Source organism: Ascaphus truei, chromosome 2, assembly GCF_040206685.1.
Source record: "Ascaphus truei isolate aAscTru1 chromosome 2, aAscTru1.hap1, whole genome shotgun sequence".
Lineage (NCBI taxonomy): Eukaryota > Metazoa > Chordata > Amphibia > Anura > Ascaphidae > Ascaphus > Ascaphus truei.
The window spans coordinates 451,477,762-451,500,143 of NC_134484.1; the positions used below are offsets into that span (position 1 = coordinate 451,477,762).

General features: G+C 45.5%; 1 protein-coding gene across 1 annotated transcript in view; it reads right to left on the reverse strand.

The window, feature by feature from the left end:
- The window catches only part of VILL (villin like), an 85,693-nt gene that overhangs the window by 39,812 nt on the left and 23,499 nt on the right, over positions 1-22,382 (reverse strand). The window contains exons 2-3 of the mRNA XM_075587945.1: positions 7,482-7,557; positions 4,221-4,295 (exon numbers count right to left, since the gene is read on the reverse strand). Of these exons, the coding sequence (XP_075444060.1) occupies positions 4,221-4,295; positions 7,482-7,544 (138 nt within the window). The 5' untranslated portion in view covers positions 7,545-7,557. The remainder of the gene's footprint in view (positions 1-4,220; positions 4,296-7,481; positions 7,558-22,382) is intronic.

Here is a 22,382-nt window from a genome sequence, read left to right on the forward strand (position 1 = left end):
TCTAAGCATCTAAAGATTGTTACATGTCTACTAGAGCTGTGTGAAACATTCGCTCACTTTTGTGTACGTGCCACATTTTGTGCTTCTGTGAAAAAAGAAGAAATGATACCCAACGTTGCTAAAAACAACACAACTTTGGGTCCAATGTTCATAAAAATCTAAGCAATTTTTTTGAGGGGGGATTGGAAAATGTTGCATATATTCACGTAAACAGCAAACATTTGAACAATGAATTGTTTGGCCTTGCAAATCAACAAAGAGCCTTATTTTGTACTTATGGGATAACACTTTCATTTAAAACATTCAAAGGAACCTGGCTAGATTTGCACATCACTAAAGGTATTAACAATCCAATTCACCAAAATACAATGTAGCAAATAAAAGTTTTTCTGTGCACAATTGATACAAATGACACACATGGTTCTGATACCGCTCAGCACCACCACACGATTGCAAATTATAACTATCCCTAGATCTCCTCCTGTATTTTAATGATAAAGAACAATTATAAGCACATTCATATATCTCAGGTCCCCAAACCTGCCTTACCCCATGCTCATTCAGCATACAGTGCTTCCACTGCCGCTAGGGATTCTGGGTAATGATATGCAAGTGAGCACCCACAGAACGTCACTTTTGGCTTTTATCCCTTCAAGATGCAGCAACGAGTATCCGAACACTTGCCTGGGAAAATCTGGGGCAATCTCCGAGTAATGTTGCAACATTTCTGCAAACAGACTAATGGCCCATCGGATTAACACAGCGGGGGTCCCTGGCAGTCTCATTCAGTTTGAACGGGACTGCCAGGGACCCCCGCTGTGTTAATCTGACGGGCCATTAGTCTGTCTGCAGAAATGTCAGAGAAATGTTGCAGCATTACTGGGAGATTGCCCCAGATTTTCCCAGGCAAGTGTTCGGATACTCGTGGCTGCATCACTACCTGCTTTTTTTCACACGGCTTTTGAAAGAACAGCCGGACTCAAAGAAGTGAATAATCAGCACACTCTGTTTCTGCTAGTGAAGAAATTAGCCCAGAAAACGGCATACAGTATCACATTGAGTCGGATTCCCGTGTCACTTCTTATCTATTTCTGCAGCCCTGGTTTACTGTAACCTCAGCCCTCACTCTTCCAGTGGGAGCACACCCTACCGTGACTGAGTTTGTTTGAGATCCTATCTCTCTGTATCATTGGTTGCAGCCCCCTCCCAACTGCACATTCTGTATTTTGATCTTTGTTCTGGGATTTGCTGCCAATTGCTCTGTTTGCCCTGCTCGTTACTTGTCACCTTGAGTAAACAAGCACATTCCATCCTTCTCTTCACCCATAGAGTTCCACCTGGGCTGTTGCCCGACTCATTATTAAGATCATCGACTGGCAACTGATCATTAGGGTCTCACCTGTGGGAATGACGGTTGGATCCTAATGTGTGTACGTTTCTCTGTAACAACGGGGCTAGGGTTGACATATCAAGCTATTTAAAATGCATCTCTTCTATATATTTTATGCTCACTATGCACCTTGTAGACACCCTGTTTGTTCCCCCCAAATCTTAAAGCATCTTGCTCCCCCGTATGTCTCCTTTGGGAATCCTGCAGGCGTTGCACTATTTATTTGGGGTTGTTTTCTGCATATTGCTAGTACTGTGCTCTTATCCAGGGGTGGTCAACTTCAGTCCTCATGGGCCACCAAACAGTCAGGTCATCAGGCTATCCCTGCTTCAGCACAGGTGGCTCAGTCAGTCTTTGTCTGAGTCACTGATTGAGCCACCTGTGCTGAACCAGGGATAGCCGGAAAACCTGACCTGTTGGTGGCACTTCCGAACTGGACTTGGCCTCTAGCAAACTGGATTTGGCCACTCCTGGTCTAAATGTTTTCTATGGACACCCTAATGGTACCCATCATGAATCCGCATGCATGCTTTGTAAGGTAACCTTCCTGCACTCACTTCAAGCCTTACTTCTCCGTCCTCCCTGGCATGACCGACTAAAGTCACAAAATATGAAATGCGAGTAGGTAATGTTGACTTATTATGCAAATAAAGCTATTAATGAAGCAAAACATAGGGGGAACTGAACAGGCGCCGCGGGTACTGAACGCTGAATATTATACTCTCTATAGAAGAAAGACAGAACTTAGGCTAGGGTCGGACTAGGCAAGAAAATCAGCCCGGGGTAAAAAGAAGAAAAGAGCCAATCTGAGCAAATCAAAACATTAGAAATATACCTTATGACAACAGTTACGTCAACTGTTTGTCTTCAACTGGATCAATATACTGTAAGTACGGATATAGGATAAAGCATCTGTCGTCTAAATTTAGCATAGGCTGTACTTGATGGACGTACGTCTTTTTTCAATCTCGTCTACTGTGTAACTGTGTAACTGCGTGTGTAACTGTGTGTGTAACTGTGTAACTGTGTAACTGTGTGTGTAACTGTGTAACTGTGTGTGTAACTGTGTAACTGTGTGTGTAACTGTGTGTGTAACTGTGTAACTGTGTAACTGTGTAACTGTGTAACTGTGTGTGTAACTGTGTAACTGTGTGTGTAACTGTGTGTGTAACTGTGTATGTAACATTGTAACTGTGTGTGTAACTGTGTAACTGTGTGTGTAACTGTGTAACTGTGTGTGTAACAGTGTAACGGTCTGTGTAACTGTGTAACTGTGTAACTGTGTGTGTAACTGTGTAACTGTGTAACTGTGTAACTGTGTGTGTAACTGTGTGTGTATCTGTGTGGGTAACTGTGTGTGTAACTGTGTAACTGTGTAACTGTATGTGTAACTGTGTGTGTAACTGTGTGTGTAACTGTGTAACTGTGTGTGTAACAGTGTAACTGTGTGTGTAACTGTGTAACTGTGTAACTGTGTAACTGTGTGTGTAACTGTGTGTGTAACTGTGTAACTGTGTAACTGTGTGTGTAACTGTGTGTGTAACTGTGTGTGTAACTGTGTAACTGTGTGTGTAACAGTGTAACTGTGTGTGTAACTGTGTAACTGTGTAACTGTGTAACTGTGTAACTGTGTGTGTAACTGTGTAACTGTGTAACTGTGTAACTATTCTATTTCTTTTCGATGTCCGCTTCTCATTAGAAAGGGATATGTATTTAGTCACACGCGGCTCCTCCTTATTACTTCTGTGAGAGGAAATAGCAGCGTGCCATGGGTGGAATCCACCACCTGCCCGTGCTACACTCAACAAAACACTTGGCCTCTGCACAGAAAGCCCGAGGGCACCCGCTAGAATAAAGAGCATCCACAAGCAAACCGATATTAACCCTGACGCTGCCAGAACGGGCCTACGAACACTGCAACGACATTTTCTTCTTCCAGGGTCCACTTCCTGTCAGGAGTGAAGCTCTTTCTGGTCACTGCATCCCCAAATTGCAAAGCCAATCCTAGAATGTAATGAATGTGAACCTCAGGCATTCACAGACAAGCCCCAACGTCGCCCAGGCAGAGTTAATGGAGTCATTGTTGTGTATACTGTGAACACCAGAAAAAACCACATGATGGGCGCTTCTCTTATTAATCAGTGGTATATGGAATGGGATTTATTGTGATCTTTCTTGGTAAACACAAATGACAATATAAAAGAAAAAAATGGGCAACAGATGTGATGACTAAGGCCGCCCGTATAGTGCCCACGACGGACGACGGCGACCAAAAACAAATGCATTGCCGTCGCCACGTGCGCTTATAGTAAGCGCGACGGCGACAATGCGATGGAGCGACGTCGCGCTATATTTTGTTTTTCAAGGGCTGTCGCCTCATGTGACAGCCCCTGAACCAATCAAATGCCAGTACGCCCGCGCCGCCGCCGCCGCCGCAAAATATAACTTTTGTTAGCGGCGACGGGTGACGTCGCCCGTCTCGGGCACTATACACACAGCCTAATACAGACAATGGTGGTAAAAATGTGGGCTAAAAGTTCCAAATGGAAATAAAAATGGCGAGATGCAGCTCACAAAACCCTTTAAAAGAATTGTTTCCGTAGTTCTTCTCAAATTTAAATTCTTCAACATTAGGGGAGTCCAATAATTCGTGACCGGATTTTTATTAATTCCCCCTTGAGATATGTCCAACTGGAGAGAAGGATCAGCAGATGACCTCTGCCACTGATTTGTGAACGCCGACATTCTATCTGTGAAATGTGAGTGCATTGGCCGTGTATGCTGTGCCTGGGGGTCGCACCAAGGTGGCAACGGTTACCGTAATACTTACATATAAGATGATGTAGCAGTCACCTTCAAAAAAGCTTCCGTAAGCCTTTTCAGGAAGTGGAACCATTTGCATTTTCTGAAATGAAACACAGCAGAGGAAAACTGAAGGTTGTGAAATGAGCTTAAGCCGTCGTTATTTAGCGCCAAATGGTGAAATTGCACAAAAATACTTAGTTCTTTCCTCGTGTCAGCCCTTCATCAGGGCCAATCCTGACATTATTATCATCCTTCTCTTCATTGTTTATTTCTATGGTAACAATTCCCTAATACCTTCTAATGTTAGTGTTCTAGATGACTATACTTCGTTTATAGCTCAGATTCCCCAGCCTTAACACAGGGGTCCTGTGGCCATGTGACTCGATAGTTCTGGGCATGACAGAGAGGAGATCACCGACGTACCAGCCAATCGATACCAATTAACAACAAGAATTTTTCACCTCGTAGAGACTTTCTCATTATTATTTTTTTTAGCCATATTATCCCCTCGAGAGGTGGTGGTCAGAGCAGAGGATTCATGCGACTGGCTCCAGATTAAAAAAAAAATAGGAATTAAAAAAAACGATCCCCTCGCATTGTGCGCTATTTTTCTAGTCGGCTTCCTCATACTTCGCCCACTGTAACTAAATACAGGTGCACTGGCTGGTGTGTTATTGCTTGATGGCTAATACACTGGCGACACACTTTATTCGAGCTCGGCTAGTCCCACGAATTCGGGTATACCCGGGTGTATTGAGGTTTGTGACTGTTTTCTGCCCGAGTGCATTGAGTTATTTTCCAGGCAGGGATTGAAGCATTTTATTCCCACTGGCTGCAATACTGCACAGTATATATATATATACTGCATTACAATTCATGAATTAATGCCATCTGGTAGACACGCGAAGCATTGCAGCCTATTAAATCCTAATCATTATCATTTAACAGATCAGCCGCCCGTCAGCCAGGCATGAACCCAGGCTGGGAAGGCAAATGCAACTGGGCTTGTCAGAGGTGAGGAGCGGCGCATTCCAGGTATCTGCCAGGTACAAACTGGGTATTTGCTCGAATAAAGTGTGTCGCAGCAGTAATAGCATGCTAGGTAAAGCCATTGGGTGGTCCAAGACTCTCCTTGACTGATGCGTCAATGCAAAGTGATTCAGCCACAGGCATTTCCCGGGCTAAGGTGACATGATCCTTGGTCAATACCCTAGACGTCACATCAAAGATATACCACAAAGATTCTAGCACAAATGTAAAACGTAAGGTAACGCAGAGTTGCAGTTTTCTTCCGAACCAGTTAAAATACCTGTGGATTGTGTCAATTATAGGTTGTGTACGTCATAGAACATTTACAATGTTGTGCTGGACATGAGATGTATAATCTGTACTTTCACAGTATTTACAGGACTTGAGCGTTTTGTTTTCAAACCATTGTAGTTCTAGGAAACACGAGTAAGATGAATAGCGAGCCCTAGCACGGGAAGGTTCATTTCTCTTCAAGTCATTGTTCCTGTGGAATATTTCTCATTGATCTTATTGTGACAGGCTTTTAAAGTCTAAGATTTCGCATTGGCGAAATGCACCTGGGTCTTAAACCTGGAATAGAGCAGATGGGCTAACAATCTCTGGCAGAGTCTGTCCAATATACCCTAACGTCTAGCGGCATTAGCACTGTATTCAGTCAGCGAGTGGTATAGTGAAACAGTGTGCAATCTGAAATGCATTGACATATTCTCCACCCCGTGTAACTGCCGGGTACATTTTCTTATCTGCAGAAATCCCAATTCTGGGAGCAGATGTTTAAACCATTTTCCTTTCCCAAAGATAACTCGTCCCCGTGCCTGGTTCTTCCGTGGGAAGTACGTGTGTTATTGAAACAGGAGGGATGGGCTCACAACAAACAGTTATTAAATCAAAGGCTGGGAACACTAACCTAGAAACCGATGCTCAACAGTATAAGTGCAATCAATAATACATTTTATTAGGCAATGCCTCACCTTATTATCTTTATTAGGCTTTGGCTAATAACACGTAAAATGCACAGAAACTTTGGAGCATTGATTTCTTGGTTGGTTTTCACCGCTTTCCCTTTATTAACTATTAGTACGCAAAATGTTTAGGTGAGTTGCTTGCATTTGGAGCACTTCTCGTTTACGTTTCAGTGAGTAAGTACTGTATACAATCCAGACATAAAGGGCCATAATTACTAAGAAGTCCTTCTCCTTAAACACCTCCCATGCAGGACGACACATCGCAGCCCATTCAACCACTAGAATGGGCTATAATGGATCATATTTATGAATGCGTGCTATAAGGTGGAGTAGCACTGCTTAGAAAACAGGGCCCATAATGCTCTGCAAATTTAAGCCACACAGGAGGAGATTCACTAAGCAGCAGTGTCCCATTGCAGGCTGGAATGTGTGGGACAAGTGTGTAGGGATGCGCAATACACAATGCTACAAGGGATTTTGTGTGTGATGAAATGCTGTCCCTCTACTAAAGAAGCACCGTTCCTTAAGAGGAATGGAACTCTTGCTCTTTAACCCCTTGGCTGCCCGAGAGGCGAGCAATACATTGCAAAGTCCCTCTGGCAGTCAAGAGGTTAATGTGTGCTTTGCATCTCTGGTTTGAAGAGGTTAGTTATGCTAAATGTAGGCCCATAGTTATACTAAATGTAGGCCCATAGTTATACTAAATGTAGGCCCATAGTTATACTAAATGTAGGCCCATAGTTATACTAAATGTAGGCCCATGGTTATACTAAATGTAGGCCCATAGTTATACTAAATGTAGGCCCATAGTTATACTAAATGTAGGCCCATAGTTATATTAAATGTAGGCCCATAGTTATACTAAATGTAGGCCCATGGTTATACTAAATGTAGGCCCATAGTTATACTAAATGTAGGCCCATAGTTATACTAAATGTAGGCCCATAGTTATGCTAAATGTAGGCCCATAGTTATACTAAATGTAGGCCCATAGTTATGCTAAATGTAGGCCCATATTACATGTGCTGAGAAGGATAAGACGCAGAGGGGGAGATTCACTCGGGTCCATTGTGGGATAACTCACCTGTTCCAGCGTTAACAGCCATCGGGTTTTATTCTGTAAATGGCGGTAATGCCGGATCAGCATTATCACAGCTTACAGAATAAGCCCCATTCACTTGAATAAGTACAGTAATGCCAAATTGGGTGTGTTATCCCGCAACAAATCTTACTTGGGACGTTATTACAGGTGGAAAGTTTTGAGACAAAGCATACTCAACGCGACCGCTTACCTCTATGGACCATATCTGCAGTCCAGGCTTCCTACTGATGTTACCCAACGGCTGCGCACTCATCTTGATAGTTCAACTGAAAGACAAGATTCAAGACATTAAGGTAAGAATTTGTACATTGTCAGCTTGTGTATTTGTTTAAAAGTGTAATTTGTTCCCATATAAAACTCCCCCTGACAAAGAAACAAAATGAATGCTGTTCATGTAATATCACTCCACAGCTGACTTCTTCGTCAAAGTTCGAGTTCGTCAGGGAAATTTGGCATATCTCCGAAAATGACGAAAAAAAGACAGGGCAAAAAAGCGCTAAAAAATAATATAAATGATAACAATACTTGAAATGAATATGGCAGGCAGCCTGGCAAATACTGACTGTACAGTCAGAAAATGAACCACAGAGAAAAGAAAGAATTGCCGGCGCCAAATCAGTCCTTTAAATAATAATAACCAAACCGTCTCTTGAAAAGTCCCAAAAGTGTCCTTGAACTAACAGGCCTGTTTGTTCAAGTACACTTTTGGGACTTTTCAAGAGACGGTTTGGTTATTATTATTTAAAGGACTGATTTGGCGCCGGCAATTCTTTCTTTTCTCTGTATATCTTCGAAAATGTCAAACTGCGCAGATGCGTCTGAGTTTGGAGAATCCCCCAATCATTTTGTATTTATTTAGTTTGGGCAAACTTTAATCTTGGCGACTGAGTGCGAGAAACCTGGCCGATCTTTTTTTTTTTTGTTTGTGAGAACTTTCGTTTTTTGCACCAGACCAAATGAAAAAGTTGGCTATAATGAACAAAAGTCACCCCCCCCCACCTTTTATTTCCAGTGATAGTTAGAGAAATAGAGACATTAGGCAGCTTTTCATGATTTGAGGCGGATTTGTAAGCAAACATGGCGCAGACGAACTTTCACAAGTTTGTGAAGTCTGACGAAAGTTTGTACAAATGTTCACATTGCCGAACTTCAATGAATTCGCCCATCTCTTCTCATCGGGGAGTGTCAGGGAATTATTGTTACATGTCCAGTAGTTTGATAGTTTAACCCATGGCTATCATACTCATGGCCTGTGGACCACAGGTGTTGCCATGTGGCCCGCACCCACTCAGCCAATGGGGAGGGCTGTCCCAACTGTCCCGGCCCTGCGGCTGTGGGGACCCGTCTGGCACTGGAAGTTGCATCCGGCTGATGGGCCTCAGATGGCAGCTGGGCCTTCTTTGTCCCCGCTGGTGCACACCGGAAGTAGCACCGGAGGCTCCACCCAAGTTACGTTGTGGGTATTGCGGGGGACGGGGTCTAATGTGGGAGAGGTGGAATATTGTGGGGGAGTTGGGGATATTGTGGATGAGGACTATTGTGGAGCTATTGTGATGGAGGGGGGAATTTTAGGGGAGGTGGGGCTATTGTGGAGGAGGGGGGCTAAGAGTGTGAGGCAGGGAGTTGGAGCCAGGACAGACAAGGGGACAGTAGGGTCTGAGTGTCAGTGGCACTCAGACTAGGCCAGAGAACCCCCTTAGGTCCCAGATAGGCACCAATCAAAGTAAGCTTGTGGTTACTTCAGGGAAGGCCCCTAGATAGGGATGTTTCCCCATTTTACTGTTTAGTGTCAGGGACACAGGGAAAACGCCGCGCGGTAACCCCCGGCCTGTGATCTAGGACCAGGCGCCCTACGTTCAGAGACTCTGTATGGTGATACCATCCGACGGGAATTCACCCCCCGAGGAGGCGGATCGCCACCGCGGACAACGACGTCGCTGGATCAACGGATCCTCATCGTTAAGTCGGCCGCACCGAATCCTCGAGTACTCGGCAGGTACCTCCACAAACTGCTCCAACAGCTCACGGAGTAGCGCTACTCCCTACACTTTTGGGTGGGCCTGGACAATGGGAAAGGGACTTCAGGGTATTGGTGCCTAGCAACCACTGTACTTTGGGGACACTCACTGGTGGTACTGAGCTGGGTGTGCATTGTACTGTGAGGTATGGGTTATTATGTTATATTGTGTGGTACAGGGTACTGTTTATGGTGTATAGTAAAGGTTATTATTATATACAGGTGCGTGTGTATTACTATTGGCTCCCGTGAGGGTCTCCTCCCACTACGCTTGGATCCCTCGCAGGTGGAGGCACTGCACCGAGGCGATCGATATACCACCCCAGGCTCCCAGGGACGGAGGCTTAGGCCTTCTGTGAGCCGACAGGTAACGGCCGCACCGGCAGTGTCTTTAGTCAGGGGGAGAGAGGGCTACATTAGCTTAAGGTTTATCACATTGCACCACGTTTTGCAATTTGTGGAATCAATGCCTTGATTATTCTGCAAATATAAACTGATACAAATGAAACTATGGTGGCTCCTCTCCTGATCTGCCTTTCCATTGCATTTATATTCAAGATTCATTTGATTATCACTGGATTCACTGCAAGCAACAACAAGTATTACTGCTTTTATTGAGAAGGAAACAAACAAATACAGGTAAATGTTGCATCATGTCTCAGCCTCCTTCCTTATACACTGCAGGCTTTTGTGGTTGAACGCGATATATATTTTGGTTGAGTGGAACATTAATTTTGGAATTTTCCTTTTTTTTTTTTCACTATCACGTTATGGTTTGTAGATATTATTAGGTTAAATTGTGGTAATTTTCATTTATTTTAATATTTTAAATATGTTATTATAATTTATCATTTATTAGGGTTATTTCACATCCCCTTTAGTGCTACTTAATTTTTGTGTTGTCTTTATATATATATATATATATATATATATATATATATATATATATATATATATATATATATATATACACATATATCTACTATATATAGATAGATATATACTATATATATATACATATATCTACTATATATTTCTCAAAGTGTCCTATGTGTCATTGCCTGTCTGTCTGTCTGTATGTGTCTCCCTGTGTCCCTCCCTGTGTCCCTAGCGGCAATCAGATTGGACCTTGGGCCAGGCCAATGAGATTGCTCCCTTGGGGGACTCTCATCTCCCCATGGCTCTCACCACCCATAGGCCACTCCCTCACCCGGCGCTCACACAGAGCACGCTCTGCGCTCTCCCCTCACACAGGCCGCTCCCTGTCCCCGCGGGCGCTCCTCTGGCTGTCTCCCCCCCCCGATCACCCCCCCCCACACTCACACAGGCCGCTCCACGTCCCCGCGGGCGCTCCTCCGGCTGTCTCCCCCCTGATGCTCCACTCACCTCCCCCCCCCGATGCTCCACTCACCTCCCCCCCCTGATGCTCCACTCACCTCCCCCCCTGATGCTCCACTCACCTCCCCCCCCCGATGCTCCACTCACCTCCCCCCCGATGCTCCACTCACCTCCCCCCCGATGCTCCACTCACCTCCCCCCGATGCGCCACTCACCTCCCCCCCGATGCTCCACTCACCTCCCCCCCAATGCTCCACTCACCTCCCCCACTGATGCTCCACTCACCTCCCCCCCCAATGCTCCACTCACCTCACCACCCCGATGCTCCACTCACCTCCCCCCCGATGCTCCACTCACCTCCCCCCAGATGCTCCACTCACCTCCCCCCAGATGCTCCACTCACCTCCCCCCCGATGCTCCACTCACCTCCCCCCCGATGCTCCACTCACCTCTCTCCCCGATGCTCCACTCACCTCCCCCCCAATGCTCCACTCACCTCTCCCCCCCGATGCTCCACTCACCTCCCCCCCCCCCCCGATGCTCCACTCACCTCCCCCCCCTGATGCTCCACTCACCTCCCCCCCCCATGCTACACTCACCTCCCCCCTCCCCTCCCCGATGCTCCACTCACCTCCCCCCCTCCCCAGCGGGGGGACAGGCAGCTGACACGCGGCACCTAAGATGGCGGCGGCCAGAAGGACCCCCTTCCTCCCTCGCGGAGTAACTAAGATGGCGGCGGCCGCCGGAACGAGAGGTGACATGTGTGTGTGTGTGTCACTGTGTGTGTGTGTGTGTGTGTGGGGGTGTGACACTGTGTGTGTGTGTGTGTGTGACACTGTGTGTGTGTGTGTGTGTGGGACACTGTGTGTGTGTGTGTGTGTGTGTGTGTGTGTGTGTGTGTGTGTGTGTGTGTGTGTGTGTGTGTGACACTGTGTGTGTGTGTGTGTGTGTGTGTGTGTCACTGTGTGTGTGTGTGACACTGTGTGTGTGGGACACTGTGTGTGTGTGGGACACTGTGTGTGTGTGGTACACTGTGTGTGTGTGTGTGTGTGTGTGACACTGTGTGTGTGTGTGACACTGTGTGTGACACTGTGTGTGTGTGACACTGTGTGTGTGTCAGGCACTGTAGGGTGGGGACCGGAGCTACGGGGGGGGGGGGGGGGGTGTCAGGAGCGGAGAGAGAGGGGGGAGCCGAGAAACATACAGGGGGAGTGGAGAGGAGGGACCCGGAAATTTTAAGCAATCCACCCCCCCTCCTGTCCACTGCCCCCCCTCCTGTCGACTGTCCCTCCCTCCTGTCCACTGTCCCCCCCCTCCTGTCCACTGTCACCCCCCCCCTCCTGTCCACTTTCACCGCCCCTCCAGTCCACTGTCCCCTCCCCCTCCTGTCCACTGTCCACTCCCCCTCCTGTCCACTGTCTCCCCCCCCTCCTGTCCACTGCCCCCCCTCCTGTCCACTGCCCCCCACCCTCCTGTCCACTGTCCCCCCCTCCACTGTTCCCCCCTCCTGTCCACTGTCCCCCCCTCCCCTCCTCCTGTCCACTGCCCCCCCCTTTTCCCCCCCTCTCCCCCCCCTTTCCTAGCGGGAAATTTAACTCACGGGCAACGCCGGGTCTCTCAGCTAGTATATATATATATATATAAAGGGGTAGGCTGGCCTTAAACAAGGTCAAATTGTGTACCTTGCACCACACCAATAATAAATCACAAAGGAGGGGAGAAAAATGTATTATGTCCTGTAAAGTGACAGAACAAAAACTGCAATAAAGGTGCGGAGGTGGTGCTGGCAGGGAATGGGGAGATACCTCCTCCATTTTTAATTTATTTTATTTCACTTTGGTTCACGTTAGAATTGCTGCAATAAATATATTTTAATCAATTTATTAATAAATAGTAATTTTTAATATAGGCATAGGTGTTTTCTTAAGTGCGGCCATTAGGGAGCTCTCTTTCTTTCCTGTGTTCGTATATATATATAATTTATATACACACCTATTTATATTTATCACAACAATGTAAAAACACCGGAGGGATATTAATCAAGGTTAACGGTTAGTAAGAAGCATTTTGGGGGTCATTAATGACGATCTCCCGGCTGCTAAATTTGGGAAAAACATGAACAAATAGAACCCCCGATTTATCAGAGAAGGACACTTTAAAGGGGAACGTTTTTCCTAAGTAAATTTAGTGCCATTTCTTTGCTCCAGCTTTGCAGCCGGGAGACTTTCAACGACGCAGTATAATGTTAAACGAAAGGATATCAGTAAAGAAAAAAATTGGCGGAGCACTGAAAAAATCGCTAATAAGGAAGCTGGACAAAAGTCACATCACCCCAGCAGTCACTCTGACGCGTTTCGTACCTGTTGGTACTTTGTCAAAGAATGTTGACAAAACGTGTTTGTTTGTTTTGTTATTTTGACTCTGCCCTGGTGCCCGTGTGACAGCAGCATTACTGCGAGAGTTTGGATCTGTTGGCATGGGGGCTGTGTGTCTCGTTAGCGCGGGCTCTCTGAGCTCAGTCTGCAGGACTCTCCCCCCGATCACTCCTTCCTCCAGCTGCATGTTCTAGTCCACTCAAGCACGGGCGCACCTTACAAAAGCATTATAAAGCAGCTTCTCCCGTCTTCTACTAAAGTTCTTGATGGACACTTATTGGACATTATACACAGCCGTTATGAAGTTTCCCGACATATTGTATCTCGAGCATCGGCATAGGGGTTCTTTCACTATAATGTTAAACTAATACTTTCCTTTATTAGGGCTGATGTATCAAAGTCTCCGGTAGCCAAAGTGGGGTAAAACTGGAGAAAAAAAGTGCACCAAATTATCAAGGCAGAAATCCCATTGTTTCCAATAAGATTTTATTCTTTGATAACTTTAGTGCAGTTGTTTGCTCCACTTTTGTATCTGGGAGACTTTAATACATCCGCCCCATTGAGTTTTGCAGACAGGAGACTCGACTACAGAGACCCCTCAGACAGAGCATCCACTTGTGCTGCTATATGAAGGTGCTTTGTGTCAACTTTGCTCCACTTATAGTGTGTCAATGAAAGATTTGGGGAGGGTTTTTTGGAGCAGTCGGGCGAGAAGTTACTCAGCAAATACTCACATTGGATTTCACGTTTCAGCTAGTCTTGCATGTTCTTGTTTTTTTGTGTTCCAGTTTCCTTTTCTCTTTTTACATTTTTTATTGTTTTATTGCGAGAGCATACACAATATATATATATATATATATATATATATATATATATATATATATATATATATATATATATATATATATATATATATCACAGCAAACCATCAACAAAGGGAGGGAAACACTTCAGGGGAGAGCACAGGAAAAGGGGTGCGTAACCCCCCCCACACACACCGCCTATATACCCACCCTCTCATGCCTCCCCCCTCTTCCCTAACTATGGACAGCCCCTACTCAGGACTCCTCACACTACCTAGCTTCATTAACCCCGCACTGACGAAAGGCTAACATCCCCCTTCTGGCCAACGTCATGTGCCTCTTCCCTAAAAATTCAGGGGCCTCTTAAACGCAATCATAATGCACCAAAGTTTACATCTATAAATGGCGCTGTATTATTCATTAAATCCATGGTGTTACCTCTAAGCTCATTTCATTTTGGGGTGTACAGTATGTATGGTTGCCAGGTGGCTTCTCCAGAAATACTGGACACAATGGTGAAAGGTGCAACACGCTTGAGACACACACACACCCCTCTCCGCTCCATGCTGTTTCCTCCTCTCCTTGGCTGCATTACCCAGCAGCAGCCAATCAGGATGGAGGAAGCAGCCCAGCCTCCTAGCAACAGCCCTGCTCTCTCCCTGCTCGGGGAAATCCCGCGGCCCCCCCAAGCAGGTCAACAATGTCCAGAGAGGTAACACCGGACACACACATATCCAGTATTACCTCTCATTATTTACTGGACAGTGTCCAAATACAGGACAGTCCGGTTCAATACTGGACACCTGGCAACCCTATGAAACTGAAACAACCAGTTCTACCACAGTTTTAAGAAAAAGTGAGTCATCTTGACTGATACATCCCCAGTGTTGGGGCAAGATAACCGCAGCTTGTCTTGCTTTGTGAGAGGGGAGGGGAGGAGGGGGAGGAGAAATCACTGACTTCCAGTACAGGTTAACACGCCGCGATTCCAGGCTAACTGCAAGTCAATGTGGCATTGCAGTGCGTTAACCCGTGCTGGAGGTTAGTAAATATTCCCCTCCCCCCAGAGAGAGAGAAGGGTTTATTCACTAATAATCTCCCAGCTGCAAAACCCAGCACCACGTTAGTCATAGAAAATGACTCCCAATGAAGAAAGCTATTTCCACTGTTCCTTTGGTAAACGTGGAGCAATTCTTTTGAACGGATTTTACAGCCGGGGGACGTGGGTAAATAATCACCAGATTGGGCTTAAATTCACTTGCCCTTTCACCCGGATAGCGAGTTGCACAAGTAGCACTGCGTGCACCAACGCTTAAGGCTGTGGCCCCGCTGGCGCTGACCGCACTCATGCATGAGAGCGGTGACGTCACCAACTCTCCAAGCATGAGCGCCGGGTCTCCTGGCTATTATACGCAAGCGCGCGGGGGGGGGGGGGGGGGGCATTGCGAGCAAGTTTAGTGCGAAAGTTACATTTTTTTGTTTACTCAAGCGCCAAGCTTGTGTGAGCGTGCGTGTCCGCGCGCAAGCGCGCACCGCTCTATAAATTGGTGCAACTCCCTGTTTGCAAATACAAAATAATGCTATACTGTACAGAGTACACTGCACCACCTTACTGGGAGCATTGAGGGGTTTATTTATTAAACCAGGGGTGCTCAGCTCCAGTCCTCAAGCCCCTCCAACAGGTAAGGTTTTCAGGATGTCCCAGCTTCAGCACAGATGGCTCATTCAGAGGCTCAGTCAAAGACTGAGCCCCTGTGCTGAAGCTGGCATATCCTAAATCCTGACCTGTTGGAGGGGGGAGGGGAGGCGGGGGCTTGAGAACTGGAGTTGAGCACCCCTGCATTAAACTGTGATAGTGCCAATCGGGGCACTATCTTACAGAGACTCCCAGTGGAGTCAGTGGGACTTTCCATGAGATAGTGCCTCAATTGGCACAATCACAGTTGAGTGAATAACCCCCCGGAGTGCGCTTTCAACTTGGAGTAAAGCGCAGTGCTTTCCCGAAGGCTGAGAAATTGCAAATGGGGCTGTAGAAGACGATCAGAAAAAGGCTGCAGTGTAATGTGAGATGAATTGTATCATGTGGGTTGTTTTGAATATATTCAAATCTATGAAGTCAGAGATATGTGGTGCAGGTAAAAATGGAATAATGGTGCCTCGTGTTAATGGACAGGTACGGCACACGTGATCTTCATTCATATGTAGGGAGCCCATATTTGTCCCGGCAAAAACGGCACAAATGACGCGTATTCGTGAACGGTGAGTGCCGACTGTGCATGCGCGAAGAGCGCTTGCCGGCTGCGCATGGGTGTTTTCCCCGGTCGCTTTTGCGGATGCGCGATCGCCGTCTGCCGGCCGCTTGTGCGTGAGCAGAGCTTGCCAAACGCGCATGCGCATGAGCGGCCAGCAAGTCCCGATCGCGCATGCGTGACAGTGGGACAGAAAACCGGCACAGCACCCTAAAAAGTCAGGACAGAGGCCTAAAAGCCGGGACGTCTGGTCACGCTATTCATATAACATTAGTGCGGGGTGATTTTAATCCATGCAGTGTTGAGTTGAAGAGTTTGTGCCATGACTTGATAATGTTATCTCCTCCATCACTAATGAAATCATTTTGTGCAACGTGTGTATCTTATCTTCCATATTGTTCTGGCAGCTGAAGCAGGTTGGTAGTAATCTGTTTGTGGCGTATGAGTAAGAACAGTGGCCTGTGTTATGTTCTCTCCCTCTGCATGACGGGTATTTCTGAACCATACAGTTACTATACCGACTTCACAATGCTCAGAAGATTTAAAGCGTCTTTCAATGAATCCATTGGCGTTGCATTTCTGTACGAGTATTAACACGGTTGTCCCGATGGGATTTTTTTGTAGTTAACAGTTACTACTCAATGGTCTCTTTGCCATGCAAATACCCAGAATCCTTAGTGTTTGCATTGTGTCCTCCCACGTGTGACATTGCAGCAGCAGAGCAGTTTAGTGCACTGTTTACATAGGGTGTGTATTGTAGCTGGAGAATTCATTCTTATTTACAGTTTATACTGTTGACATATTCTTTACAGAGGAGGGGTTTTGGACAGTATGGGCTCTGATCAGGTGTGAATTATGACTCACATTTACCTGCATTCATGTCTCTGTTTGGATATTTGCCCAATTTGTATTTGATGCAGGTTATAAAATTATACATGTGCTCCTCCTCACTCACCCTCTGAAGGAGCCATCGATTTAACATATGTAACCTTCACTCCCCCCACCCCCCCAATCTCAGATAGGGTCCTTTAGGGGATCTAACGCTCAGGCTACATGTCTCTGTGGTGCGTACCTGCTGGCAACATGGGGCCCTGAGTCTCCCGCGATGACATGGGGGAGAACAGGACAGGTTTCTGGGGTTGTGCCTCTGTCTTCTCTACTGGTGCAGCGCCTCCATCTCCTGCAGCCCCCAGCAGTATGGGGTGAAGTACCCACAAGAGAGTTCTCTTCGCCTCCTCCTGATACACTTCACTCTCAGACAGGAGTTTGTATAAAAGTGTAAGATCTTTATTGTCTCTTCTCACAGCAGACAGTTACACAGCAGGCTGTCTTCCTTTAGGATGTCCCTGACACCACTCCAGGCCTAGGGCACCCAGAGTGGGTCTAGCTCTTCCCCCTACCCCCTAAGCATGGTAGGAGGTATGGAGTGCACACTCTCCCTCCCCGGAGGGAGGCCTCAAGCTAGCCAGTCCTGGCAGCTCGGTCTGTGTCCCCCTTGTCCCTTCCACTCCAGGGACAGACACTCTCAGACAGACCAAATAGAAAATGGCAATACTCTAAGTAGCTCCAACAGGCACCACCCCCGTGTCTCTTGATTGGACACAGAGCCTGGTGACCTGCTTTCACTGCCTCAGTGTACTGCCTGAAGTGGAGAAAACCCATGATTACTCCTGGCAAACCTGCCCTTACGCAGGGATTACTGCCAGGAGGAGGGCAGAACTATAGCCCAAACCACACAGGGCTACACATATTAAGGCCCAGATTCACTAAAGGGTGCTAAACTGTACCATGCCAAAACATCTATTCACATGTATGGGAGTAAAAGCATGCTAAAGCTTAGCACCCTTTTGGGTATCTGGATCTCAGATTGGCTCTACACAAATTGACCCTGTAGGCCCATATTTACTAAAGGGTTGAAAATCTGTAGCCGTCTTTACTCCCATTCACTTGAAAGTGTAACACCCCTTAGTGGACATCAGCCCATTGCTGCTGGAGATTTCTGCAGAGCATTGCAACGTTCTGCAAGACCCTACGGGAGACAACAGTCCTTTCTCTATTCCTCAGCCCCTCGTCACTAAGTTTTGGCAGACAAGCCACTCAATACGTGGCTGTATAAATGGCAGGTATTATTTGTAATCTGGCAGGGGGCCCGGTATTACAATGGCTTTATTCAGCCCTTCGTTCAGGTGCTGCAGGTAGATACACTCAGGTGCGATTTGTTTATAGTTTTGCACAATACAGCAAAATAGAATATCAGCTTTGAAATTCCGGTAGCTAACCTTTGTAATGTGTTACCATGTCATCCATGATTTAACACCTTGCTAATGGTTGGATTCTTTGCAGGCTGTGGTATAGTTTAGTGGATCAGCAGAAGAATAATACATAATGTAGACCCCCAACAGATCAGGTTTTAAGGCTATCCCGGCTTCAGGACAGGGGTCTCAATCAGTGGCTTAATCATGTTGACTGAGCCCCCTGTGCTGAAGCAGGGATATCTTTAAAACCTTACCTGTTGGGTTTGTTTTGAGGGCTGGATTTGGGGACCCCTGCTTTAGACTGATCAGGAATGCATACTGTAGTTGACTTCTTAAAGACACTTGTACTGGATCCCTGCAAGGGTATCTCAGAATGAATGCACTTTATCTTTCTCCATCTATTTCATGTAATACAGTATGAGTGAAAAACCGAGCACAACCAGTGCAGTCGAAAAAAAAAAATCACGATCAAGGGGTAACTCCCATAAAAATAAATGCATGCGTTTATTTGCTCACATGGATAGCTAACAGGTGAAAAACGCACCTGCGTTCCGAGCCATAGCTCTGTATCAAGGTGTCAATAGTGTCATACAGTAGTTAGCTTCTTACAGAAACTGGTACTTTATCCCTGCAAGGGTATCTCAGAATGAAGGCACTTTCTCTATCTTTCTCCATCTATTTCATGGAATTTTATAGGCAGTGATATTTTTATTGGACTAATTGCTGATAGCTAAAGTAAGGCGAATATAAGTATTTGTTAACGATGTTTTACCCTTTTAAAGTTGCCATTTTAACCATATCCTTTAGCTGGAGTGCTCGTTTAACCTACTAAATATGCCACTTAGTTTACTTTGGTCCCAGGAGGGACAGCCATGTATAAACTTGGTTCACTTTGGTCCCAGGAGGGATAAACCTGTATTTTCATAATAAGCAGTTAGAGTTCCCTGAGTACACCCACCTATGTTGTAATTGTTCAATAAAGGTATATTGTCCAGCAAACGAAAAGAACCCTCCCTATACAGCCACTTAAAGGTACAATCAAAGGTAGCCAGTCCAAAAATAACATGTGGTAAAGATGTTAAATCTCATTTGCTTTCTTAAACAAATGTAACCATGCTAAAATGAAAGACTTTCATTTATTGGGACACTAATTACACATTGCTTCTTTCAGGGGGCTCTGAATGGAGGAGTGACTGTCAACCAAGTGTTTTCTTCACGCTTATCCCACTCTGTCCTATAAAGATTAGGGGAGGCTTGGGCTGTACAGTACAAGCACATGCTGAACGCTCGAGAATATCAGACAAAATGGAGTAGCAAGAATAAACCAAACCCCTCCCAAGTCTAACTTTACAACCCAACTTAAAAACATTATTAAAAATTCTTACAGGTGTCAGATTTTGGTAAGCAAGGCATCGGGCCACTTTATAAGTAACCCCATAACCATGCAACTGCTATGAGTACACTTTGGTCCTAGGAGGGACTGACCCATTTAATCTCAGCAGTGATGCAACCTGGTAACCACCATAGGTAAATATGGAATGTGTCAGTAGAAAAGTACCCAAGAGAAAGGCAAATAAAGCACAGTGCAGAACATTCATTATGAGAACGGATTATCAAAACCCACAGGCATAACCTTAGTAGAAAAAGCATTACAGTTTGTATCCAGTAATTCATCCCATAAACACTCCCTCTTATACCTACACAAAGTAGGTCATCATAATTTGCACAATCTTGCCCCCATATTTAGCACAGAGATTCATACCCTCCAGTTGTACATATTTAGCAGATACCGTACCTATTTTTCTATGTCCTGTACCTATTAAAACCAGCTGTACCCAATGTACCCATTTCTGCTCATGTGTGGAAGCCGATGTGCTTGACTCTGCCTGTCTCCCATTGGTTGATAGCCGACAACCTTCTGCTAATTACAACAGCTTGAAGATCAATCACTCAGTTGATAAATGATCAGCATGGAACGGAAACATATACCACCCCCTCTGTTGTATGTGTGTATATGGTACATACAAGTAAATCCAAATGTGCAAGAGTTTTAACCCTTTCAGTGCCGGGAGGGACTTGCCACCTCCATGGCCACGAAACCCTCCGGCACTTCCGCATGATGTGACCGCTCTTCGGAGCGATCACATGAACCGTTTTCGGACGTCAGGCCAGATGTGAAGAGGAGGGGGTGCCAACTGCGTACAGCCTCTATGACGCAAGCAGAGGCCAATGACATACGGTGTACACCATAAGGGCCCGTGGGCTACTATTTTTCTTGACGTACACCGTTACGTCAATAGGACACTGAAGGGATTAATGGTAACATGCTCTTTGCAAATGATACATTGTACTCTATGTATTATGGAGCCTTCACAGGAGGTGCGCCCTTGCATGTAAACTTCTGCGTCCCACAAGAGAAGAGAAAGGGAAGTATACCTTGTTTATGTGCCCAATAGTGGAGCATCTGAAGATGTCAACCTCCAAGTAGCCAAATCAGTGATATGTGGAGGTTCTGGACCAAACGTGGCATTCTAAGAGAAAAGTACTGACAATCCGTGAGACTGACCCCAAATCTGTGAGATCCAGTAAATACCTGAGAATTGACATCTTCTCATGATTCGTGTTTAATACATTGTATGAGACGCAGGATGGCTGATTTATTTGCTGGGTCTCAAGCATCCAATGTCTGGAATCCACAGAACTACAAAGACCGTTTATTTGTGTATACCCTTTTGATACATTTTTTTCCGATGGCTTTTTATATTTTTTATGATGGAACATTTTGGAAATACAGTATCTGCATTCTTTTTTTAGACGGCATATTTTCTCAGATTTATGCTGTATAATACATATAATACATATAATACATGATTTCTGGATTTCACTTTGAACCACAGTACTCCACAGTAATGTTCTACACAATGACTTTGCTGGCTCCTTCAACACTGAAGATGTTAGAACAGGTAGTCCTCGCTATCCAACGTTTCACTTACAGTAACAATGAATGGAATATCCAACTCTTTACAATGCAACCCTATGGGCCGTTTTTCGACGCCGGAATGCGATATCCGACGCCTGAATGTGTTTTCCAACGCTCACTGCCACTGATTAACATGGGACTCACTTTACAACGGTTTCACTATCCAACGCTACTTCCAGAACAGATTCCGTTGGATAACCGAGGACTGCTTGTAGAGACTTTTAACCAGATAATCATTTATGACAGAGGTCCCCTCTCCAGTCCTCAAGGACCGCTAACAGTGCAGGATTTAAGGATAGCCTCTCATTAGCACAGGTGGTCCAATAATTGTGACTGAACCACCTGTGCTCTAGCAGGGGTATCCTTAAAACCTGCACTGTTAGTGGTTCTTGAGGACTGGAGTTGGGGACCTCTGGTTTATGAGATATTATTTTGTATTATTGGACACTGCCAATTGAGTTTAAATGATTGATGGCCCTGTTTCGACACTGGTGGTTCACCATGAAAATGAAAACAATAGCGTGGCTGTGATTACATAGTAATCGGGTCATTTTGGAATGAGCACAGAATTGAAAATTAAAATACATTATGGATTATAGAAAAATGGAGACCCAATATAGTATATTTAAAAAAAAATCAGATTGCTTTTGCTTTTTTCTTTTCACCCTATTCACATACCTCATTGTGATATTTACAAGTCGTTTTCTACTTTGTATGTATACATTTATTTATATACTGTGGCTCCAACAGTGTATGAAGCCCTTTACAAAATAAGATATACAGAGAGGAGTAGGAGTAAGTGAGCGTGCAGGTCAGGGAGATCAAGTTCATCTGGAGGTAACAGTGTAGGTATATTTATTACATTGGGTGATTTCTTTGTGAGGCCAATTATCAGCTGGCCTTTACAAATGGAAAGTGAAGGTGCTTGATGAATGTTGAGTGGAAGAGTTCCATAGTTAGGCAGATATGAGTAGAAAAGAAAAGAGATACAAGCTGAGATATATGGGAGGGCAGAGGAGGGCAGAGGAGGGAAGAGGCTTAATGGAAAGGACGAGAATTATACAAACCAGACAC